Raw genomic sequence first — 27,442 nt, 5'->3', positions numbered from 1 at the left:
CTAGGTTAGATGTCAGTGAACTTGTTTTAAATTGTTTGTAAACAGGGTGTGTCGTCAAAGTGTCTGTCCAAAATGATCTGGTCTCGATTGCTTCGCTGAGGCGCGCTACGCTCCTGCCACCTCGCGTTGTGAATCATTTAAAAGCCTGCACAGCAGCTGTTCTCACTGTTCAGTCTCACTGTCTCACTGCCTTGTCTTGCGTGATGTTTATAATAGAGATGTTACTCATATCCTTAGCCCGACATCCACATATCATGTGTTTACAAAGTGTGTTTTAATAAGTTTCCATGTGTTTAAAGCGTGTGGGAGAGGTATTTTAAGGCTGAAACTATAAAAAAAAATGTTTATTTATATGGTCTTTCTATATCGCAGATTTTCATCTATCGCTGATGGGTCTGGAACGTAACCTCCGCGATAGGCGGGGGATCACTGTATACTGTATTGTTTGGCATTTCAATAAACTTGCAGTCTTCTGGCAAAGTAATTAAAAGTTCAAAATTCTCTGCAGATTTTAATAAATTACTATCAGTGCGCGCTTGATAAGAAGTATTACTGCCTGTTTTGGGAACAGCATGCAGCAGGGCCGCAAGGCTGTACATAGAGTGATCTGGTTAACCAGACACATCACTGAGTGTGCACTCTGCAACTTTATGGACATCTGCACTAAGTGATGTTGGACCAGGGCAAATAAAATGATCTATGATAGCAGCCATTCCAACAGCAGCCTCTATTCTGTGCTGTGGACAGGTAGATGCTACTGGTGTCCAAAGTCCAATTCAGAGAGACAGAGGAGATATAAAATGTCTAGAGCTACATGATGCCCTATTGTTAATTCTCTTACATTAAGTTAATAAGTTATTTATTTAGTTTTTATTTATTACTTATCACGTTTAAAATTATAATAATGTTTTTTCACATTTACCAAATCATGTATTATTATTATTATTATTGTCCCTTAATATTTTTTCTTAAAGACAAACTCATTGGAGCTGAGCAACTAAGTATTTCACTAAATATTGTACTGCATAAATCATTTGTATGTGAATAAAATTTGATCTGATTTGGGGTGTTAATTTTCTTTTAATATATAGAAAAAACATGTCTGTAGTCTTTCTTTTTTTCCTGTTTTTATTTTCATAAAAATAAATCACAACATATATAGAACAGAACAATTAAGCATATGATAAGTAATACAACATTTCATATTAAATTAAAATTCCAACACCATCCTCAACCCATCAGGAGAGGTAGGAAATGAAAGCAGATAACCCATTGAACTGTCACTCAAATAAATGAAACATCCATATAATTAGCAGTGGGCCAGTATAGTTACTTAAAAGCAAATGAAATACTATAACTTCCTGCCACTTTCAAAGCTTTGTACAGTTGTCCCAAAAGAAAATTAGATTTATTTACCCTGATTTTAAATAGAATAGGATATATTTTTATGGTCATGTTGTACTAGGTGAACTGTTTTTTTTTTCAACTGAGTAAGATTCTTATGCTCTCGTACCATTTTAATTTTTTTCATGGATGTTAATGCTTTAGGGGCAGCACGGTGGCGCAGAGGTAGTGCTGCTGCCTCGCAGTTAGGAGACCTGGGTTCGCTTCCCGGCTCCTCCCCGCGTGGAGTTTGCATGTTCTCCCCGTTTCTGCGTGGGTTTCCTCCCACATTCCAAAGACATGCAGGTTAGGTACATTAGTGATCCTAAAATGTCCTTGGTGTGTGTGTGTGTGTGTTCTGCGGTGGGCTGGCACCCTGCCCAGAGTTTGTTGATGCCTTGTGCCCTGTGTTTGCTGGGATTGGCTCCGGCAGACCCTGTGACCCTGTATTGGGATATAGCGGGTTGGAAAATGACTGACTGATGACTGTTAATGCTTTATTTAATAGTTTCTTTTCAACTATAGGTTTTGAAACATATAGAATTGCACATTCATTTTGGCAATAAAAAAATATTTGAAGTAGTTAAAATATTTCTCTATTTTACTGTAATGTCATGTTGTTTTGTTTTGGGAGTGGCCACCTTGAAACTACAGCATTGCTATGCTGGGACTGTTAAAGACGTGCAATTGTAACATTACCAACACAGCTATTACTCCCTCGTCTGAGATTTCAGATAGAACCAAAACACTTTGCATGCGACTTTGAATATTTATTCTCTGATTTAAGAAATTTAACTACAAGCTTTGACTTTAGGTCTTTGCTTTGGATTGTTATGTTAAATTGGACTGACCTCTCGTTTACAAACTTTAATGCAAAGACTATGGCTCACAATCTGCTCCTTTCTCATTAAAATACTGTGTTGTTTCAGATTCAATATAAAGATGACTGTAAGATATCACAAAAGATGTTCTACTACACAATATTATGCAATTTAATACTGAAACACACTGCTTTAAATGAACTGATAGTAATAGCAGTCCAATAATGTTTGACAGTTAGGCAAACTCTTTTTTATTTGCAAAACAGTCTGTATGTGGATCTCTGAATGGGCCTGTTAGGCCCAGGCCTAGGGGTGTTAGGCCCAGGCCTAGGGGCCCTCGATAAGATAAAACCACCTAAGTCTCAGTAACTGAACCTTTGTGTGGTGATAAGGATGCTGGACTCCTCTGAAGGGTCAAAAATGGACTGCGGTCAAGTATAACAAAGACGTTTGATGTCGCTCTCTCTAATAGCCATAGAGAGCGAGGTGTCTAATAATATGGACTTGATAATATTATTAATAAATTTGCAAGTAGAACGTTAGAAGTGTCTGTTGGATACTAGGACAGCTGATTTATTAATTATTATTCCATGTTTTCTCTCTAAATGCATTTTCTACTGTTTTCAAACCTTATAGCAGCTGTTGACCTATATGGACTGGATGAGTTAGGGTATTAAACAGAGAAAATGTTGATGCTTATAGCATTATTATTTGTAGACAGAAACAGTCAGGTACACTTCACATCCGATTAGAGAACTGGAAGCATAGAGCACAGCTTTTTTGTGTCTGCTTCTTCAGTAGCGTAAGTTACTTGTCAGCAAAATTCAGCTCAATAGCATTCATTTAGCTTTAGTGAGGACAGTCTCAGTTCAAGAAAACTAGATTGGGGTATTTTGTGATCATTTATGGGGAATGAAGGCAGCCAAACAATGATCACATTATTTCCAGATTTTTGATATTTCCTGAATTAATGTAGCACAGTAAATAGAAATTCCCAGTTTGGATCTATCAGAAGCTTTTTCTGCAACACTAGACAGCACAGCCATGGGGGGCTCAGAAGAATATATTACAGTGAACAATTGTCAAAGGCTTCACAGCATTTGTCTCCTTAAAACAAATCCAATCTGATCTTGTGAAGTTATGGATAGAATTTTTTTTTCTGTTCTTATTGTTATCACTAAAATCATAACATTGTTGTTCAGTGTTCAGCAATGACATTGGCTGGTAGGGCATGTACTTTAATGGGTGTTTATTTTGAATTTAAGACTGCACTTGGCACCTGCCATAATGTTGCAGGCAGAAGCTCACTTTTTCCAACAAGGCCAGCATGAACTATCAGAACTTCAGTTTTATCTTTTTGTTATTTTCATTTCTTTGTTTTTATTATTTATTGTGCCCCTTTGCTTGCATTTGGTTTACTATTCACTTTGTGTTTTTTATTTATCACGGATCGCTTTATTCATGCCTTTTGTTTTCAAGTACACATTTTTATTGTAAATTCCTCTTAGGTGCTGTGGTAAATGGAATTGCATTCACCTGAGAGAATTATGTAAGAACCACTTCTTGCTATCGCTGTGATATTAGCTTGCTTACGGTCGATTGTGCCATTTTTTGGGTAAAACATTAAATGTCTTTGATGCTTTTTGATTTATTTAGTAATATTTTTTAAGGGTGTTTCTTAACAGAGTTATGTTAAAGATCTTTGGTTTTAGGTATTGTCTTTATTCACTTGTAGAAAATCAGTTTTGGATCTTGGTCTTCTGTATTTAGTCTTCTATGAAATGGGATATGTATAGTGTTTAAATGATTTTTGCATGCATCTTAGTTCTCTGGGAAGTATTTTTTCTGGTATTTAATTTAGTCACTTATTCTATTACTTAATTTTAAATTGTTGAGTATCATTGTTGCCTATAAGTGTTGTTTCTGAGTTTGGAAGGATTTTTTATGGTTCTTATCTTCCAAACGAATGTAATAAATCAACCATGATCAATTGACTGGATTTTTTTAATAAAAACTCTGCTGGGCATCTAACTGGTCTTGTGGATTTCCCACTATGTTAAGATATGATAGTGACGTAAATCTTAAAAAGACTCACAAATTTATCCATATTTTGCATCCTGTATATGTCAAGCAGTGTAATTTCAAGTTAATCAAAAGGATCTTTAATAACAGCCTCACTTCGTAATTTAAAAAATATATTTCTGATTTCTTCAGGCTCACCTGTGTCTGTTTTGTAACAATCCTAGGAATAGGTCAAGGATACCAGCAGGGCACACTACTGGCTTTTGCCCCACTGTTAAGCTTAAAGCCAAAACAAGAGACACTTCTAATTATCTAAGATCAGCATTAACTGTCAAAATAAGCTTTGATATTGTGACATCTGAATAATGCAACCATCTAAGTTCTTGCAAATTGCTCGCACCACTAGATATGTGATCTGATCAAATCTGGCTTTAAAGCTGTCATTGCACTGTGCTCTAACTCCGTCTACAATTAACAATACACTGTGGTCCCATGGTCAGTGATCAGTGACTTTGAGACATTAAGCAACTCACCTAATCTGTCTCTGCTCTAGTTTCAAAGAAAACATATAAATAATTATAATCTAATTAATGTGATGGTAACCATGGGATAGTTTTCATTACAGAATGCTATGTAAAGTAAAGGCTTTTTGCTTCCAATTACACCTTGTAATCATAATTATTGTAATCATTATTATTGGCACTTATACTTGCCACTACTCTTTACAATATATAACTTTTGCATAAAAGGCACAGAGGGCGGCACGGTGGCGCAGTGGGTAGCGCTGCTGCCTCGCAGTTTGGAGACCTGGGGTCCTGGGTTCACTTCCCGGGTCCTCCCTGCGTGGAGTTTGCATGTTCTCCCCGTGTCTGTGTGGGTTTCCTCCGGGCGCTCCGGTTTCCTCCCACAGTCCAAAGACATGCAGGTTAGGTGGATTGGCGATTCTAAATTGGCCCTAGTGTGTGCTTGGTGTGTTTGTGTGTGTGTCCTGCGGTGGGTTGGCACCCTGCCTGGGATTGGTTCCTGCCTTGTGCCCTGTGTTGGCTGGGATTGGCTCCAGCAGACCCCCATGACCCTGTGTTCGGATTCAGCGGGTTGGAAAATGGATGGATAAAAGGCACAGAGGCTAACTTTGATCTCCTGATTCACTTTTGTAGGTTTTCTGGCATAGTTGGTGATATTCGTGTAACATACACTTATGTAACAGTATTTTGGGGCCACTGCATATTCTTTAAGTATTTATTGTTTCAATATATCCATCCACCCATTCTCTATTCTGTTTCTCCTAATGATGTACACCATACACTATAAAAAAAATTGTTTGCAGTAGCATAAATAAACATTACACAATCCAACTGGCATGATGGTTCAGATAACATTGAACAACTTCAGTATGAAAGCTACAAAGCCACTTATACAGTTTTACAGTGATAAAGTTTAGCATTTTTTTATCATTAGTAATCTTTTTAGCATTTGTCATGTTCCATGTTCTGCTTTCTTAGCTGAATACTCAGAGACTTATAACTTCTTATTTATTTTCTATTTATTCCCTAAAGTTGTTAGGTACTAATCAGTGTTTAAACTTTGCATTCAACTGATTAGCAATCTGGTTTTCATGACTTTCTTCTGCCTAAATTGTGTATTATTGTGTGCATTATATAAATATATAAATATATATATATATATATATATTTATATATATATATATATATATATGAGTGTGTGTGTGTGTAAAAACAATTGAAAGTTTTAAAATACCCAAGTTGTTCCAATTTTTCTTCATATTTAATCAGTTCAGATGCAATGAATGATCTAAAATGGTAAAAAGGTAAGCAGTAAACTGCCAGAGGTTTAACTTAAAAGAAAATATCAGAATATTACAAATGGAACTTCTTCAGGGAACAATTAATAGGTTACAACCTACAGATCTTCTGCAGCAATTATAGGAAATTAAGCCTTGAAACTTGAAGCAAACAATTTGCAAAGGTGTCCAAACTTCTATTGATTACTTCAAAATCCTCTCTCTGTCTTAAAGCAGAGTTGGAACAGACTGTGTTACTACACCCTCTGAAGTATTACTTGAACAATATTACACTGTAGAAAGGTGTAAATTCCAGTGTTAATGGCAAGAAAATGGCAATTCACAAATAAAATGAGACAGGGCATTATTAACCTTAGAAGTGTAGGCCTTTCATTTAGAGAAATTGCAAAAAAAAATCAAAGTGTCAATGAGTACAGTGTCCTACTTAATCCAAAAGCAATTGAAAACTGGAAGAGACTCTGAAAGGAAGAGATCTGATAGGCCCAAAGTCACAACCCAATCAGAAGACAAGTTTCTGAGGATCACAAGCTTGAGCGCTCGGTGCCTCACAGCACAACAGCTTGAATAACAGCTTAACAGTGGTTGAAAAAAGCACAACTTAGTTTCTACTGTGAAAGGGAGACTGTTGGACTGAAAAGAATAAAAAAGGAGAACAAAATGAAAACAAAACAGTATAATAACAAAACAACAGAAACATGATACCACAGTTAACAGTAGCCATCACTGCTTTATGCCCCTGGTTCTCAGATCCATTGGGTCTGTGAATGTGCAGTTTTTGCATTTTATCCCATTTCTGCAGAATGGCCTGATAAAATTCCTGGCCATTAGCAGGAAAAGAGTGATATCTCCAGACATTGTGCCTTATGTGGTTAAGCTCTGGAGCGAAGGCAGGCCAGGGTAGCAACCGTACAGCAGCATTCATTTTTCAGTACAGTTGTAACCACAACAGTTGTTTGTGCAATGGCATTGTGTGACTTTAGGGTCAAATGTCTATGAGGACTAAGTGGAGGGTCCCTGACAGGTCACCATGTTCTAAGGCAAGCAGTGTGAAGCCTGTTCATCACTGTTCTGTTAGTGGTTTGGACATTGTGATAATGAAACAATCTTTCAGATGGACTATTCTAATGTGTCAGCCCTGGTCTGGTGTGCTTATGTGAGGGCAACCAGATTTGTGTCCTGTCTGCCTGCTGAAACCTTGTTCACAGCGAGGGCACAGTAAACTGGCTTGGTCTGTAGTGTCTGGAAATGATGGCATGTGACATAATATGCTTGAAGTGTGTCAGTGGCCCTCTCTTTTGCTTCTGCGCCATTTTAGTCATTATGGAATGCAGAGAAAACTGCTTCAGAGTGGCCTTTGTTTTGCTGTAACTTAAACTTTGCATTAAGGCAGATTTAAAGGCAACCTGATCAGGCATTGTTCCACGTAGATGTTTGTGGAGAAAAGTGTATGTGTATATATATATATATATATATATTACATATATATATATATATGTATTACATATATGTAAATTTACACATAATAAACATTGTTAATTTAAAATCTGGCCAGTTCTGTTTTCTGATATTTTAATTTTTTATTGAATGAATGAATTATTTATTTATACACACATATTTTTATATATGAATGTGTATATTTTAGGAGCAGCACCCACCATCACAGATCCAGCTTCTTGGGTTTGAATGGCGCCCCCACCTGTCTTAATGCCCTCCTCATGTCAGCATAGGTTTTCTGTGCACATCCCCAGAGATGTGCATGTTAGGTTGATTGGCAAATTAGAAACTGGCAAAGGACTCCAATGGTGTTTTCTGTCTTGCATGCAATGATTCCTGGATATTCTTTCTGGCCATCTGCCCCCGTGAATTTGATTAAACAAGTTCGACAATGAAATGTAGTGTAGTGCTGGCATGATGGCTCAGTGCTCCACAGTCTTGAGTTAACTGGTTTCACTGTGTTTTCTACTATAGCATGAATACCTGCAAGTGAAGTTGATAAGTGACTCAGTGTGCCCAAAAATAGTCTGGCACCCTATTTAGGGTTGGATCTAACATTTTATCCCATACTTCTCTGTGAAAATCTCAGGGAGAGCTCCACACATGGGAAGCAGCAGTGCTGACCACTCTGCTGCCCAAATGAAATGATTTCAAAATGAGTTCTGTTTCTGAAAAGCAATAAAAAACGGTACACTTAGTGTGTCCTTTTCCAGCAACTGGTCTGCCAACTCTAATTTTAGTTATAACATTAATTTTCCTGACACATATTGCTTCATCCCATTCTTTATTGTGCTCCATAATTCATTTTGTGATACTGGTCAACATGAACACTGCTCCATGAAACAAACACTGCCTGATTAATCAATAGATTAAAAAAGGAATATGATGACAAGGGGTCCTTTCTGGGTAAAGGATTATCAGTTCATAATGGATCATTTAATAAGATGAACTGCTTTTACATTACCTTTCTTCCTTCATAAAATATTTAATGTAATTTAGTCCCGATGAAGAAGGAGATATAAAGCATGAAAAATAAAACCCTAGCTGCTACAAATAGCTCTGTGCATCACTTTTTAAATTAACATTCATTTGATTTTTCTTCCAAGGAGGCTTCACTTGCCTCTCTAAGAGTGATAGACAGAAGCGAGCAAAAGCAGAATGTGCAGGGTGGGAGGAGGGGGCGGGGGTCCATAATCTTTAATAAGAACAAGGCCACCTGGAAGACAACACCCTGTCACCTGGCGCTCCGTCTGAAAAAGATTAATTAGAAGAGAACTGCCATAGGGCCAGCAGCAAGCCACATAACCCATGAGAGCTGAGGATAGCCCAGGAGCAAAGGAAATGAGCTCACTTTAATTTATAAATACAATAAAGAGCCATATCTGCCATCACATCATGTATAGCCTCAGTAGAGAAGGGGGCGTGCAATTCTCACACACACACACTTGCCCAGCGGCTCTGTTTTAAATTCTTGTGATGGACAGCAAAGGTTTTCTTTTTTTGTTAATTTCCCAAAAGAAAAAAAAATAAAATAAAAGAATGAAAATGAATGTTAAAACGATATTTTACTTGCATTGATTTGATATTTGAGGGCAGATGAATGCATATTTTTGGCTGATTTTTTTTTTTAACTGAATATGTTTGTGTGTTGTTTTCATCCTTACTTAAACAAACATCCTGAGGCACAACAAAACAGTATTTTGAGTTGCTTTTTTATGGTATGGCTACAAAAACCCAGGGTGTATATAAACACATCATAGGAATGCATTTTCTGAACTGACCTACTGTAATTCAGGGTTACACCACACGCTCATTCTTGCAACCTCGCTGGGCCAATTTACAGTTGTCAGTTAACCTAACAAGCAACGCACATACTGTAGATGTTGAGACGTCCACATGGATAAGAGTTGAACATGCAAATTCAACACAGACAGAGGGCAGGCCAGCGATTAAATGTGGGTCTCAGGTGCTTTGAGGTACTAGCCACCCTTCTATCAATCAGGACAATAACAATTTATTTCTTGTACAGCCCAAAATCACATAAGGAATGCCTCAATGGGCTTTAACAAGCCCTGTTTTTGACAGCCCCCCTCAGTCTTGACTACCTAAGAAGATAAGAGGAAGCTCCCCAAAAAACACTTACAGGACAAAAAAATGGAAAGAATCTTGAGAGAGGCAACTCATAGAGACACCCCCTTTCAGGTAGGTTGGGTGTGCAATGGGTGTCAAAAAATGGGACAAACACAACACACAAAACAGAACACAAGTACAGTAATCCTCTTCAGAGAGCTAGATGGCCAATCTGTCATTGCCACCTCAGAAATATGATATGATTGTACAAACTACTTGGTGAGTGTAGACGTAGAGCAATGCAAGAACTCTCAAGATGCAAGACTAGATTATACCACTCACTAAATACATAACTATCACATATAAGGATACAGAATTATTCAAATACATCAAAAACAAAGTAGAAGCTAATTAACATAAATGAATAACAGCAATATCTGTCTATCAGTTAATTGTAGGACCATGGCCAGTACTAGTAACACCTTAAAATATGGGCTTTAGAGACTAGCTATGGTGCATCTATTAGTCACTTATTGCTATATAGCATAAACAAAGCAAATTATTAATGTGTTATTTTGCATAATAATGTGACAATAAATATCCTACATGTAGCTCCCATTCTAACGTCTTCCTGTGATGCTTTGTAAATCCTAAAAAGGTCAAGAAAAGAATTAGTTAAGTTGTAATTACTGATTATTAGATGCACCCACTGTAGGTAGACACAATATTAAAATGTTACATCCATCTTGTAAATTGTGCCTTTCACCACAACAATCCACTTAATAAAAAAGTGCCTGTGTGTCTGTCCAGTTGCTACTGTATATGTCAATCATTTGAACAGGTGGCGCATCACAAACATTAACACTGCTTTTACGAATCTCATACTAAATTACATATAACAGAGACATATGTGTTGTATGCAATCGTTAATGCTGAGGTCTACAATGATTACTTTGATTTTTAAGCACAGGTATTGAAGGTTGTAAAGTAAATGGGAGCACAATACCAATTAAATTATAAAATGCAAAATAATTCACTACATAACAATGATTATAAGTCCTGATATTAAGGCATATGAAGTGATATGACAAGAGACTACACCAATACATTTATTTATATAGTGCCTTTCCCATGCTCAAGGCACTTCACAGAGTTTAAGATAGAATGGCAGGGTATACAGTATATTGCACTGTACAAACCAGATAAATAAAAAAGAAGATTAAGACAGTAAATTAAGAATGTACAGGAATGTGCAGCAAAATTTTACTTTCAGAAGTCAATAAATTTGTTCCAAACCTTAGGAGGTTTACCTTATAATTTAACACCAATTATGCAGTGACTTTTCAAAAAAGGAAGATTTGTTCATTTATTTTTTTTAAAGAAATACTTTGCCCAAAAATTATATTTACTTACCTCGTATAGTTTGTAGTGATGTTTGAGAAAGATTTATTAATCTCATGTTTTGGTGGAGAAAGTACATAGCAAAGTTACTGATAGAATGGGACCCAATGGCAACTGATGCTAGACAACAGCAAACAATATCAAAAATATCTATGAAAAAAATCTCACATAGCTCACAGCATGCAAAATGAATACTTTTGTTGCTAAAATATTATTAAATAAATAACTCCGGAAAATGAAAGTAGTCAACAAACAGGAAGCCCCTTCACATTGAGTCACACATAAATTGATTTCATGGATTCATTAAATCGTTTACTAAACTTTTTAAGGAAAAAAACACAAAAACAAAATGTAAACTAGTACCTTTCCCTAAAAGTTTTGATGATTTCTTGAGTACTAGTCTCTTGCAAGGTCTCTTCTTGTCATGAGTTAAAGTTGCAACATTGCTTAATGTGGATGGCCATCTTATACAGTATATCATGGCTACCATAGTGTCATGGGTCACACAGAATGTACATCCACTGCATAGAAACTATGGTCAAAGAGACCAAACACACAAAATAGTGGTACTCATGCAAACACATAAACAAAATATATGAATAATGATAAAAAATCTAAGCAAAAAATTAAAATAAATAAGTTTTACATGAAGTAATAATGCATTCATGACAGCCAGTTCTTTGAACCCGTGACCCGAGCAAGCAAATATAACAGTGATGAACATGCTATTATTATGCAGAGAAAGCAAAAAAAATCATCCAAGAGATACCAGAAACACCAGGGGCAACATGTATAACGGTGTGCATAGAATTCACAATAAAACATGGTGTATGGACAAAAGTGGAAATGTGGGTAAGCCCATAAAAATTCAGATGCATAAATCTGTGGATAAGCCAACTTCCACGCACTTCCGATCCATAAATCGCAGTCAGCGTGAAATGTAACGCACGTGCGCACATCTGCCTCCCCACCCATACTCCTCCCAGAATTACATCCCTTTGAATATGCAAATCAAAATAAATAGCCTCTTAAGTTCAGCGTTTTGTGAAAAGACAATGGCAAAAGCATGGGGGAAAAACAATAATTTCAGCGAATGTGAAGTGGAGTCAAGGAAAAATGTACTATTTCTTGGCTTAAGTACTGGTATTAACAACAAAAGGGAGCTGACTGAGTTATACAGAGTGGTGGAGACACTCAAAAGTTCAAGTTCAGAAAGTCGCACTGTACCTGAAATAAAAAAGAAGTGGTCAGATATCAAAGTCACTGTGAAGGCAAGTCGTAGCCCAGCGTCTGAGTGTCATAAGGAAGCGTATTAGGGTACAGAGAAAAGAAAAAAAATAGGGACACAGTGAAGAAAAAAAGGTCAAAATGTCGACTTTAATCTCGAAATTTCCACTTTAATCTCATAGTTTATTTTGTCATTAAAGTAGAACATCATAAAGTTCATTTTAAAATCCATCCATCCATCCATCCATCCATTGTCTCCCGCTTATCCGAGGTCGGGTCGCGGGGGCAGCAGCTTGAGCAGAGATGCCCAGACTTCCCTCTCCCCGGCCACTTCTTCTAGCTCTTCCGGGAGAATCCCAAGGCGTTCCCAGGCCAGTCGAGAGACATAGTCCCTCCAGCGTGTCCTGGGTCTTCCCCGGGGCCTCCTCCCGGTTGGACGTGCCTGGAACACCTCACCAGGGAGGCGTCCAGGAGGCATCCTGATCAGATGCCCGAGCCACCTCATCTGACTCCTCTCGATGCGGAGGAGCAGCGGCTCTACTCTGAGCCCCTCCCGGATGACTGAGCTTCTCACCCTATCTTTAAGGGAAAGCCCAGACACCCAGCGGAGGAAACTCATTTCAGCCGCTTGTATTCGCGATCTCGTTCTTTCGGTCACTACCCATAGCTCATGACCATAGGTGAGGGTAGGAACATAGATCGACTGGTAAATTGAGAGCTGAGCCTTGCGGCTCAGCTCCTTTTTCACCACGACAGACCGATGCAACGCCCGCATTACTGCGGATGCCGCACCGATCCGCCTGTCGATCTCACGCTCCATTCTTCCCTCACTCGTGAACAAGACCCCGAGATACTTGAACTCCTCCACTTGGGGCAGGATCTCGCTACCAACCCTGAGAGGGCACTCCACCCTTTTCCGGTTGAGGACCATGGTCTCGGATTTGGAGGTGCTGATTCTCATCCCAGCCGCTTCACACTCGGCTGCAAACCGATCCAGAGAGAGCTGAAGATCACGGCCTGATGAAGCAAACAGGACAACATCATCTGCAAAAAGCAGTGACCCAATCCTGAGCCCACCAAACTGGACCCCCTCAACACCCTGGCTGCGCCTAGAAATTCTGTCCATAAAAGTTATGAACAGAATCGGTGACAAAGGGCAGCCCTGGCGGAGTCCAACTCTCACTGGAAACGGGTTCGACTTACTGCCGGCAATGCGGACCAAGCTCTGGCACTGATCGTACAGGGACTGAACAGCCCTTATCAGGGGGGCCGGTACCCCATACTCTCGGAGTACCCCCCACAGGATTCCCCGAGGGACACGGTCGAATGCCTTTTCTAAGTCCACAAAACACATGTAGACTGGTTGGGCAAACTCCCATGCACCCTCCAGGACCCTGCTAAGGGTATAGAGCTGGTCCACTGTTCCGCGACCAGGACGAAAACCACACTGTTCCTCCTGAATCCGAGGCTTGACTATCCGACGGACCCTCCTCTCCAGGACCCCTGAATAGACTTTTCCAGGGAGGCTGAGGAGTGTGATCCCTCTGTAGTTGGAACACACCCTCCGATCCCCCTTCTTAAAGAGGGTGGTCCCCCTCATTTTAAAATCAACATTTAATTTACTAGTGTTCTTCATATCCCATCGTAACTAAAGTAGCACATTAAATGCTTCGTATTCTATCTGTTCTATGTGTGTGAATCACTAAGTGCTTCTTAAACAAGCTTTCTCTTTCACAGACAGGAGCGTGCAGGCACTGATCTCCACACAGAATACATTACATTCATGATATTACAGCTTTCTGAACATTTTAGAATACTCTTCATGGTGAAATGTATTAAAACATGTATTAAACATGGGGGCACGGTAGCGCAGTGGTAGCGATGAGTTTTTGTTCCTGCCTCCCACGAGATGCTTACTGGGACATGCGTGACTTTCAATGAAATAATCTATTGCAGCAGTACTGTCTCTGTCAAATGTACCAATCCCCAATTCCTGTCTTTCCATTTTCTTTCTCCACGTAACCAATCAGCACAGTATAAACTCTATGACCAGCTATAAGCTTAGAATGCAGATTTTCCAAAACTTTTAAGGAACATTGAAAAATTTTCATAATATGTGTTTAACTATTCTGTCCATCTATCCATCCAGGATTGCGCCAGTCTAAGCAGGCATCAACCACAGTACCACTGTGCCCCCACATGTTTAATTATTAACAGTATACATTATTTAAATGAAGTTAATGATTTATCTGTAAAATGTAACATGCATACTTTAATGGATTTCATCATAAAAATGATATCAAGTATACATCCTAGCATTCTAACAGCACACAGCTACAAGACAATAGCTCTTGGAAATCTAAATCGACTTGGAAACCAGTCATCATCATCTGTAAATACATGCTCTGTTCTACTGAATTGAACTGAATTCCTTTATTGTCATTGTATGGTATAATGCAATTCAATATGCAAACCCTCAATAAACTTATTTTCCTATGAAATGACAAAATAATAATAATAATAATACAATAAAAAACAATTAAAAATATACAGTATGAAAGCATAAGTACAATATACATGTACATACAGTGCACATAGTGCAAATGTTTCATAAAGTGGCTCATGTTATTCAATGTTACAGTTGTAGTGCAAGTTTACAGTGAGGTAATTGTAATTATCAGTACAAACAGTTTTACTTGGGGGCACTTAATGGACGGATTGAGTTTGTTTAAAGCTTTTGAGATGAAGCTATTTCTGAGCCTCGAGGTCCATGTAGAAAAGGCTCTAAAGCATTTGCCAGATAGGAGAATTTCAAATAGTCTGTGCACATGGCTGAGTGGAATCCATACAGATACTGCTGGCTTTCCTTAGGCAGCGTGTGCTATAAATGTCTTCCAGGGGCTGGCAGCTGTGTCCCGATAATCCTCTGCACTCTTGGCACAACCCACCGTAGATCTTCCCGATCAGCTGCTTTAGAGCTGTGATTCCATACTCCAATACAGTGGGTTAAAATACTCTTGGTGCAGTGAGAGTAACAACGCTAAAGCTGCTTTAGTATTTGGAATAGCTGGACCATTCTGTGCACCATTATATTGTTACAGGACGATTATAATCAGGTGCCTTAAATTTATAAACAATATGTGGTTAATTTCAGTGTATTTGCCAACTGTGTCTCCATAAAATGAGGATTTGTTAAGTACTATAACATAAACCTTCCTGATAATTAAGTTGCTACATAGGTTGTCACTGTGAGCAGAGTGAAAGCTCTCTGGTAACACTAATGCTATTAATTAATACAAAGTAATTCCTAATAACATTAGTTCCTGATATGGCTGACGATCTTCTAATTATATTGCTGTTTTCGCTCTTCTGTCCTTTTTGATTAGGTTGTTAAATGGTGCGGCTGCCTTTATCACTGCCTCTGTTATTAATGCTGCAGTTTTATTATTCCTTGCTAATTAGCATTGTTCTGGTTTCCCATGTTATTCCCGTATTTAATGAATTTATTCATGATGAGCTATATCCTGAATTTAGCCTAAACACAGTATTCTATAAAAGTTTAAACAGTTAAAATAACATTTAAAATTGTAATGAAGGCACAAAAACTAGCTTTATCACCTGTAGCAGCGAGAATAAGCAATGTATTGCCGGTTTGTGTCTGATGTTTTGAAGAGGCCTGCAGTATAAACTCATCAGAATGAATTCTCTCCTAATTTGTACTCATTTGAATTCTCCAGAATAGTACTCTTATCATGGAAATCCAAGCCAGATGTTTTCAGCATTCATTACAGTCTAACATTCACATTAGAAATGCTGCAATCTATTGTAGGAAGCTGATAGGCTTTAATTTAATCCTTCTCTTCTCATTTAGGATATAGTGCATGAATTTTATGAGGTTTTCAACAGCTGAAAAAATCCAAATGAATCACAATGAAATGCATGGCTTGTGAGCTAAAGTAGATATTACTTTTAACTTGTTTGTTTATGATGTGTCTTATATTGGTATACAGTATTTGCCACAGTGTGTTACACTTGGGAGTACCATTTGTATTCATTGCAGTTTTGGCGTGCATTGCTTGAGAAATACAATGGCAGAGTAGTTGCTGATGGTATCTTAGAGCTCCCAAGGCCAGAATTTGAATCAGGGCCAGTGTGTAGTGGACACAGACTGCTCTACATGGGCTTTGTCTGGGTGGTCTGGTTTCTTCACACACCTCAAATTTAGCATGTTAGGTTTGTTATTAAGTAAAAACTAGTCAGGTATTAATCTAACAGTAAAATACAGCTGAGTGTAATTGTAATAATTCTCAGTTATGCAAAACAGAGTATTAGGAATTGCTGCGCTGTGAACTGCATCTTGATCTGTATATAGCTAAGAACATATTGTATCATGACATATTCCAATTTTACAAGCCATAATAAGCTGGGTTATCAAGCTGTGGCCCATTTCTAACAAATAGTGTTAAGAGAAAATATATGTAACAATTACAAAAATGAGGTTATGTTTGAAGATAAACTGACTTTATCTCCGTGTTACTTACCTATTAATTTGTGTTTAAGATTCTGGAGCTTAATTTAGGTAATAGTTATATCCTCTTGTGGTCTAATTGTTTTATTTTCCCAGGGGTTTCTGGCCCTTCTAATTTTGCAGGTGTGTTGCCATTACAGCAGCCACATGAGAATTTTCTCTTTAAGCTATCGCTAAGGTGGCACGGTGGCACAGTGGGTAGCGCTGCTGCCTCGCAGTTAGGAGACTCGGGTTCGCTTCCCAGGTCCTCCCTGCGTGGAGTTTGCATGTTCTCCCCATGTCTGTGTGGGTTTCCTCTGGGTGCTCCAGTTTCCTCCCACAGTCCAAAGACATGCAGGTAAGGTGCAATGGCGATCCTAAATTGTCCCTATTGTGTGCTTGGTGTGTGTGTGAGTGTGTGTGTGTGCGCCCTGCAGTGGGATGGTGCCCTGCCCGGGGTTTGTTTCTTGCCTTGTGCCCTGTGTTGGCTGGGATTGGCTCCAGCAGACCCCCGTGCCCCTGTAGTTAGGATATAGCAGGTTGGATAATGGATGGATGGATGGGCTATCGCTGAGTCCCACTCTAATGACTTGAGTTGTTCTCTCTGCCTGTGGCTCCTCTTTTTCTTTCCATGTTATCTGTATATATAATCGACCAAGTCGCCCGACCATGGGGTACGCACGACAGAGCCCCGCCGGCCAACTCTAACCCTCCTCCTGTGTCCACCCTCGCTCTCGAGGCATGAGTAGGCAATGTGCATGGTGTACGCACGACAGAGTCCCGCCTGCCAACTCTAACCCTCCTCCCACGTCATGGGATACGCACGACAGAGCCCCGCCCACCAACTGTAACCCTCCTCCTCTCGAGGCATGCACACTGCCTGCTCATGTGCCCGCCCCCAACTCCTCACCAAACACATTCTGAGTCGCTTTGCTCCGAGCTACAGTCCACATGCACCTCTGAGCCACGTTGACTGTTCATTTTCCTAACATGGCCACCGCTTCACATGTATTTCATGGAAACAACTCTTCTTTCAATGTTATACAATTTCCTGCATCAGGTAACTGTTCCTTTCTATCAGTCGGATATTTCTGGAAAAATGTCATCGACGAAACTGTTGCTCTCGAACTTTGCAACATGGCTGTAACCTTTGTTTGCCAACATTGGGATAACTTCGGCGACATGCTGTCTGTTGTTCTTAGTCACGGAAGCATAGTCATACAGTCTGCTCAACAATATGCTGACTACATGAATACTTCCAGAGTTTATGGTGGTGAGGCAGAAATTGTGGCGATGTCCCAAATACTTCCAGCTACTATCACCATTCACTTCCGAGAACGTCCTTCATTCCCCGAAGAATTTCTTAGCAGTCTTACTCCCACTGGCATGCCTCCGCATAAACTCAAAATTAAAATTGGTTCAGTCGTCATGCCTCTCAGAAACCTCATGCCAGCAAGAAGTCTCTGTAATGGCACTAGACTTTCTGTTACCAGCATTCACCGCAATGTACTGGAGTGTAAGACTATCGCAGCTGCTACCTCACAAACTGTCCTTATTCCCCGGATATCCCTGACCCCATCAGATTCAAATTTGCCTTTTACTTTTACACGCAGACAATTTCCTGTTAGATTGGCCTTTGCAATGACAATTAATAAGGCACAGGGCCAAACTTTCAAAAAGATATGCCTGTATCTGCCAAAAACAGTTTTCAGTCACAGACAATTGTATTTTGCTGTCACCAGAGTTCCATCTTTTCATTCATTCACAGTCATATCCTCAAACCCACCCCATTTGGACAACTGTGTCTTTCAGGAAGTGTTCACCCATCAATAAATAATTATGCGGTGTATACTACGCAGCAGGTCGGCTAGTTCTGAATAAATGAATAATTCTTTTTTTGTTTAGTATTTCACACATAATTCTTATTTCTTAGATCTCTTAAGCATAGCTCTGCTGCATTTTCCTTTTCGCAAGAATTTTGAGAATTGCTTTTGAGTTTTTGATTCTTTAAAATTCTGTTTTTGAAATTTGTTTAGTCTAAAGGTGTTTGAAAACTTTAGATTTTTTTTTCTTCTCGGAGTGTTTACTTGTTTTCTTTTTAAAAATATTTCACTTTAAGTGTGGTTCAGTTTTCTTGGAAGATACTTCTTTCTTTAATTTGTTAAAAGTTTTGGGTCTTTCTTTGCCCTAACTTTTGTTTGATTATTTTCTTCTGTGTATTCTATACTTTACCAAAATAATTAGATGTTTTAATAATTAAATTATCTAGTAATTCAAAAATTAAGTATTTAACCTTTACAAAAATCACAGCAATTAGTTGATAGAAACGTGAAAGAAAGAATCACTGAGGGAGTTCTGCAAAAATCAAACCAATCCCAATGCTTTGCACAAACATCTTTATTAAGTATAAGCTAGCTTTTCAAAAGTGGTTAAAGCTAGAGTTGGTTCAGGACTTAGTAAAAGCACACTAAAAGTAATAATGAAATAATATAATAAATAAGTAAATAAAATAATAAATAAGTGAAATTAAATATCTAAAATAATAAAATTATATAATAAAACTATAATTGTTTGAAAGGAAGTATAGTCAGAAATTTCTGAACACTGAAAAAAATGTTTTGTGATGCCCTTTGTGGCACATGTGCGTCAGAGGGTCACCCTTCGATTTCTTCCCAAGTATGTACTACCACCCCGAGCCAAGAGGGGGTGCAGCCGCCAACCTTCCTTGGCTTATTTTTCCTCCACAATGCAGAGAAACCACTCATTGAGGTTAGCTGACTCCACCCCTCCCAGTCCCTGGGCCATAAATGCAAGACCGCCCGGAAGAAGGCATCATTCTGGTTCAAGTGACCTAAGGAGAGGATCTCCACAGCCTGGTCATAAATTCTTGCTTTGTTATCTGATCCAGCTCAGGTATCACGTGAGCATAATCATGTTGCTTTTTTATCTTTTTCAGTAAACAGGGACTTAGATGACCACACCTTGTTGTTCTTGTGTTTACAATGTCAGTATATTTATGAAAATGTCAGTGAAATGCTGTGTTTTCATTTGGAGCACATGCCGATACAGTGCATTACTGCACCCACATGACAAACCAACTCAGAATCCCAGATTAGGACCCGAGTGCAGCCATACAACAGGTGACACCTCAGCACCACACTAGCTCAGATGGAATGGACCAGAAGAAAATAATCAAACAAAAGTTGGGGCAAAAAAAGACCCAAAACTTTTAACAAATTAAAGAAATTCTGCCACCACTCCCCAGGTTTTTCCCAACAGGTTGGAGGGCCTACATGCAGGGCTGGATGCCGATTAACTTCATACCCCAGATGGAGCAACTGCAGGTTAACGGCCTTGCTCAAGGGCCCAACGAAGTACAGTCATTTTTGGCATTTAAGGGATTCGAACCGGTAACCTTCCGATTGCCAGTGCAAATCCCTAGCCTCAGAGCCACCACTCCGCCCTATTTTCCATTTGATATACCCAATAATTCACTAGTCTTCATGTTTTTACTTGCTATTTTTATTTATTACCAATAAAGTGATTGATGATAAAGACAAAACAAAACATGCTACTTACAGAGGTAAATCATTCGACTTTTTTAAATGGAAAAACTTCAGACTTCACAAAAAAACATTGTAGCACATTTGTACAACAAGCCAACAGGCACGCAGGGCACCATTTTGTTGCACGTTGATTTGCCAAATATAAGAAAGTGCACACAATTACAGGACAGCTCGCCTTGCCTTTTACAATAGATAAGTGCACTGAATACCTAAACCAAGCAGGACTATGCAAAATAAATCATATTCCTCTCAGCACTCTCTTCACTTACCCCTGATTTTGACAAGCTCTTTTAAAAAGATAATGGCCATTTAAATTTGATTCATTACTAAACACTGATGTGTTGAGTTATTTTTGGATGGGTACTGTCCTTATTTCATCTATTATGTACACTGTATTTAAATTCCAAACTTTACTGTTATTGTTAATGTGTGTCTTTCAGGGTAAAATGTTCACTAGTTTACATTAACATAACTGCTAATAAAGGGTCATTGCTGAACAAAAATGGGTAAAACTAGTTTACAATACTAAAAAGTTTTAGATCCACAGCTATAGAGGTTCATCACATGATGTAAATGTTTGTTCAGAAAGGAAACCTATAATGTTCTTTCTAAATAATTCAAGATTAAATCTTGCAGCCTTAGCCTTCTTGAAGCCTGCCAAAAATGAGGATCAGCTGTTTTAACAGCGATCATATATGTATGATTGAAAAGATGTAGTTCATGGTATATTAAAATAATATTGTATCCCAAATAGGGCAAAAATCACACTGGAATTAGTAAAGAAAAGCTGATTTTTCCTTTACATTAAGTTCAGCCGTGAGTAATGCTGCAAAACTCTTCCCTATACACTATAAACCTTTATAGTTTAAGTGACTCCCAGCCACCCATCACCCCCTCCCTTATTAGACAGAGTCTTTCCATTTCACAGACCCTTCTGCTCAGTGTGCTCACTTTAAACCAATATGGCCTTAGGGTGGGATCTGCTCCAGGCCATAAATGGCTGGATATGAGAGACGAACATCAGAATATAACACTTCATCATAGCAGCCGTCTTATACCTGGCAGTTCACCTCCTACTCTTGAACTATTTAACAGGAACAGCAGACAGAAGAGGAAAATAGCACATCTTCCTTTCATCATATCCCTTTGGTGTCAAAGAAGTTAATTTATTGAAATTTACAGTATAGTATAGCAGTGTCTTCAAGATGCCCCTTTAAATGATATGGTAAGCGCACCTCATTACGTAACAGATTACCAACGCTCTCTTGTTAAAGAGCCACATTGGAATGGAAATACGACCGAGAGGTGATATTCTGCTAGCATCATTCTGAATTGCCTCTAGCTTATATGGCTTTTGATTACAAAGCGGTTGACCAAGACTGTCAGATCCACTAAAATAAAACCCTGTAGCCTCAGGTTCTCAGGTCAACAGTTGCTCATTTCATTACTAAAAACTAATTTTCCACAAATTAATTTTTAAATGTAATGCTTTTTAGCCTACAAAGTGAAACTGCTTTTTTGAGTCTGTCATTATGTTTTGAATATACTTTACATGGCAATAAACAGTCAGACAACATAAATTCCCAAAACGTTAAAATATCACTAAGTACATATTAAATATTTAACATGTTATCAAAGTGTTTATTCTACTAATAAACAAATACATGTAATTGACTGGAGAAAATCATTTTAAAAACTGTTCCATAAAGTTTTGCTTAACTGCAAGACATTAAACACTTTATTCTGATGAGTGTGTGTCACCCAGTCAGATTACCACATGCACTTTAGTAGCCTTGTGATGATAAAACCATATGTTGAGCTAAATATTTTGACAGAGAGTGCCCTCCTCACCAGCATCATAAATAGCTCAGAGGTAGCGGGAGAGTTCACGATGGTCTTTTTTGTTCATTAGACTGCTATCACACTCAGGAAATGAAACCATTTGTGGCTCACCCCTGCTTGAAAAATCCCACTTACTAATTAAAGGCTTATGTGGCCTATAAACAACGCAAAATCTTCTTCTACACATCCAACTTCAACTTTGCCCAGGAGTGGTGGACCCTGAGTCTACCCACAAGTATTTCCTCTACTTTTCTTTCTTTCATATTCTCTGTATAGCCCAGAAATCACACAAGGAATGCCTCAATCGGCTTTAACAGGCCCTCTCCAACTTTCATTCCCTAAGAAGACAAGAAAAAACTCCCCTTTTAGGGAAAAGCTGGAAGAAATCTTAGGAAAGGCAACTTTCCATGTAAATTGGGCTGCAGTGGGGGTCAAAAAATGGAATAAATACACAAAACAACACAATTAAACCTCTTCACAGAGTTAGATGAGTAATCTGTCATTGCCACCTCAGAAATGCAGCACAATAGTACAAACTACATTGTTCTTTCACAGCGAATTCTAATTAAAGCACAACTTTATTGGACAAATCATTACAATAAATGCCGATTTATTCTTTTCCTGACTTGCTTACTCCAGTTCATGGAATGAATGGATGGATGGTGTAAGAACACTTGAGGGTGGTGTTGCCACGTGAAACCTAACAGACAGACATAGACACTGGGTAAAAGCAATAAGAAGATATTTTAATTATCCTTCTTCCTCCAAAGTGCCTTTTAAGCACCACAGCTACCATACATAAATAACAAATCAATACAATTTTCTCCTCCACACCTCCTAGCCAGCTCTGTCACACTCCCTCCCAACTCCGGCTTACTTGCTGGGTCTCCACCAGTCCTTTATATAGTTCTTGATCCAGAAAGTGCTCCTGCTCTTCCTGCCACGTGACTTTCCAGCACTTCCGGGTCGGATGGAGAATCCCAAGTTTTTAATCAGCCCGGAAGTACTGTGGGGCTTCCGTCCTCATCACTTCCAAGCACTTCTGGGCTGTAAGGGAAGCATGAATCCCCAGGTCCTTTCATAGCTCCCCCTGGTGGCACCCACGGCACCCAACAGGGCTGAGAAACCAGATTCCAAGTCCCAGGATGCCCTGTGGGAATCCAGGGCACTGCTACACTCCAGGGGAGCTGCCATCTAGTGTTTTTGGGGAGGCAGTGTCCTGAAAAATCTGCCTTCCCCCATCTTTCCAATTCAGGGGTGTCCTGGCTGGGATAAGCTGCCGGCCGATCACCACAATGGATAGACTTAAGCCAGTTAGTGAAGAGCTGGAGCCCATCAAGTCAGTAACGACCACGAGGCAGGATTCAGCCCTGAAGAGGACACCAATCTGTTTCAGGGCAAACCACCACATGCTATGACCAGTAAAGAATTTCAGCCTGGCACTCTTTTAGTGCTAACCACTGTGCCTTCTATTAAACAGAAACAATGATTATTTTTAAATATATAGAGAAATAATTTTTTTGCCCGGGCTTAACAATGTCAGCACTTCAACCTTAGTGAACTTGCAGACCTAACATCTAACTTTCTGTTTTTAGTGCATACTTAGCTTATGGTTACTTATCACACTTATAGAGCACAGCAAGAACATTACTTAAAATTGTGAGCTGCTCTCTATTGAACTAATTTACATAATTAAAAAAATACTAAACAATACTAAAGTTTCAGAAGCCACAAATTAACAATAATTTGGTTCACATCTGCATTATCTACAAATTCCCTGTTTTTCTCTGGGAGCTCTGATTTCCAAAGTCATGCTGATTTAGTGCCTAATGATTCTCAAGGCGTAAATGTGAGTGTGAGTACGTGAGGGTTCTTTACACAAGACTGACTGCCCACTCCTATGACCGGGATAAGCAGCACAAAAAAAGAACAGATCTGTAAAAACATGTTCAGCATCTCAGCAGAATCACAGTGTAATTGTTAGAATGATTCCTGTACTCTGCTTTCCATCAAAAATCCCTTTTCTCAACATCCATACACTAAGAAAAATCCCATCTGCAGTCAACATTATTAAAACATATTGTATTTGTACAAGTTGTTGAACATCAGAGTGCAAACTTTGCTCTTCCCCAAACATTCATGGACATATCCAAAAATCTTTACTTACCAGTTGCTCTTGAACTGTATAATGAGTTCTCCTCCATTGCGACAGTGGAAGTACCTTTGACAGGCCGATGGATGCTGTTCTTCTTCACAGGTCCTTGGCTTTCATTCCACTTCATCTGACAATGAAAAATTACATATCAGCCTTTGCTTATGACATTGCCCACCTAGTTACTTTTAATATATTGTCAAGCTTGGGTCACAGAGTTGCACCAGAGACAGGAAGGCGAGCCAAATAAAATAGTGTTGAAAAGGCAGAAAGAGTCTCCAAACTTTATTCAAAAATGCGAGTTTTTCTTTAGCGTACAAGGGCACTGCACACGCAAAGCATCGTGGCAGTTGTCCTCCTTTAGTTCGCTTCTTTAGGTTAAAAGAACACAAAGCCTTCCTCATCAAGCAGGTTCTGTGGCTGGAAAGCATCAGTTGGGTCAGATGCAGTCTGAAGAAGAGAGGACAGGAGAGAAGCAAAAACACAAGGAAAGGCTCGGCTTTAAATGTTTTAAGCATCGTGCGACAAGCATGTTATATAGTATGGCTGATCCTGCACAGGGCTTCTTAGAAGTATGTTTGTTTCTCATTGAAATTCTGTTAAACGGAGTCTCTGTGTGCAGCTGCTGGAGACAAATGGCAGGAATGAACAGCCGCCGCTGTCTCAGTCACATTACCTTCAAATTGATACACATATCCTAAAATTCACTTTAATATAGCTACACAGGAACATAAGCTACACAAGCAAGAGGAGCCCTTTTCATCCATCAGGCTCCTTTGGTTATCAGCTAATAGTTATGTTTTCCCAATGTCTCATTCAGAAAGTTTTTAAAAGGTTTCTGCTTCAGCTACTTTACATGACTTGGTAGTCTGTTCCAGATTCCCAGAACCAGTTGTATGAATAAGATCTTCCTGGCTTTCGTCTTAAATTCACTTCCTCTTAATTTCCATTGGTGTTCTCAAGTGTTTGATTCACTCTTTAACTGTATAAAATGCTGCAGGATTAAATTTAATCAATTATTTTAGGAATTTTGATGGCCTTTCTTAAGTCCCCATATAACCTTCTTCACTCAAGACTTCTTCTTCTTCTTTCGGCTGCTCCCATTAGGGGTTGCCACAGCAGATCATCTTTTTCTATAGCCTTCTTCATTATGTTTAATTCCCCTAGCCTGTCGGAGAAGGATAGGCCCCAAGTTCCAGGATGTTCTTGGTTGCCCTTCTAAAATAAATTTAAACCCAGTGGTTTGATATCATTTTTGTATTTACTGGAGCCCCCAGTAATTTTCCAAACTCAAAACATGAGAATTTAGCTTTAATCACTCTAGTACCTGCCATAACTAATTCTGTTACATTCACTTTTAGAATACTGTTAGGGGTGAAGTCAACTAAAGACCAGCGAATGACTGGGGACTAGTGATTAGTGAACCCCACTGAATTTGTTTTGCCTCAAGTGTGGCAAAAATTGTGTAAATGTTTGGGAACTTCTCCGGATGTAGTACAATACTTTGAAATCAGTTGTTAAGGAGAAACTGAACTAGTTTTGAGTGGTTTATAATGGTGCAAAGGTATTTTAAGTGTTCTTGGTGGCTAGGGAAACATCTGCCAACTATGCTACACTGATTATATTGGCCAAAATGTGACTTGTGCTGTGAAAAAACAGTGCTGATCACTGCACCACTGTGCTTCCATGAGGTAAAATTAGTAGAATTAAATATCAGAAGAGAAAAATTTCTTTCAGGCATAAAGGAATGAATTCATTAATACTTGTACCCCAACAGATTGTTCACCTCCCTCGGACTGAAAAGTACAATTTGTTCTTTTCCCCTGATGCTTTTTTTCGTTCACTTTCGCTAAGAACAAATAAGTGTAAAACTAAAGCATGTAGATTCTTCACCCTATCCTGTTTGCATCAACTGCACAGCACTCTGGGTAATACACTGTGTGATCCTGAGCAAGTCACTTCACCTGCCTGTGGTCCAATTGGAAAAAGAAAAGAAATGTAACCAATTGTATCTCAAATGTTTTAAGTCACTTTGGATAAAGGTGTCGGCTAAATAAATAAATTTAGTGTAGGCTCAGTATTACACACATACATGTCCATACAAAATGATTCTATGACACAAATACACTGGCAGATTTCCAGTTTCTTTCTACATGCACATTTTGTGCTTAAATGCATTCTCACATTTTCCACTAATTTTCAGCACACTACTACTGTGGGGGGTGGGGGTATTTGTCCCATCCAACATTACCTGGTACAGTGCTATGATATCATGTTAGCCATGCAAAGCATTATGGGGTATTGCGAAAAAAGTATATCTAAGCCAGCCACATTTCCAAGAAAATATTCAGTGAATAAGGCCACCAACAAACACAGCATATTTGCTACAAAAAATGCTTTGACGAATGTTGCCAATTAACTCTACTGGTGAACTGTCTGGCAATGCGGAAGCCTTCTGACCAATACGGAAATTAATCAAAAACTAAACGTCAGGCTCACCCTCTTCTGAAAAATTATTCCTCATACATGATTTCCCTCAATACAAGTAGCGTGCAGTATCACATGGTCAAAACAGCACAACACTTGTCCTAATGTATTCAAACAGCAAACCCAGTGTCGTAACATTTTATAATATTCTCAAACTCACTTAATCCAATTTAGTGTCATGGGATTTATCACCAAGGTGAGTTTGTATTTGTGCGAGTATCTAAATGGAGGTTTAAGAAGGTAAATTTAAAGATCTGTTGGATTAGCCTGCAGGGGTGTACACTTATAGAAGACATGAATGTACAGTATATGATGCCACATTTTTCATGTGTGAGAGAAAACAGGCATCTTGAGCAATTTAATTTTACTCCAAGCAATAGTTTAGTTACCTGACTAACTATTGAGTTTGAATTGGTTGGCCCCTTAACAAAGACACCATTGTTTGTTTTCCTCAAACCAAACCATATCCCGCCGGCTACTCTGGTCATTTTCTCCCTTCAGCAAGTAATTTTCTGCCCCTTGGACCTTTTCTCTTTTTAGTTTTCTTTTTTCTTTTTTTGGTTGTTTTTTTCTTTCACAGAGCATCTAATAATGTTGTAAAAACCAAGACTTCGACCAAGACTACAAAGACTTATTTACTGGAAAGTC

The 27,442-nt window shown here is 38.8% G+C and overlaps 1 protein-coding gene across 1 annotated transcript in view; it reads right to left on the bottom strand.

Annotated features, from left to right (window-relative positions):
* Positions 1 to 27,442, bottom strand: part of LOC114655070 (docking protein 2) — a 121,117-nt gene that overhangs the window by 78,703 nt on the left and 14,972 nt on the right. The window contains exon 3 of the mRNA XM_028805970.2: positions 24,323 to 24,437. Coding sequence (XP_028661803.2) covers positions 24,323 to 24,437 — 115 coding nt within the window. The remainder of the gene's footprint in view (positions 1 to 24,322; positions 24,438 to 27,442) is intronic.

This window comes from Erpetoichthys calabaricus, chromosome 1 (assembly GCF_900747795.2).
Source record: "Erpetoichthys calabaricus chromosome 1, fErpCal1.3, whole genome shotgun sequence".
Lineage (NCBI taxonomy): Eukaryota > Metazoa > Chordata > Cladistia > Polypteriformes > Polypteridae > Erpetoichthys > Erpetoichthys calabaricus.
This window is presented reverse-complemented; position numbering and strand designations above follow the sequence as displayed.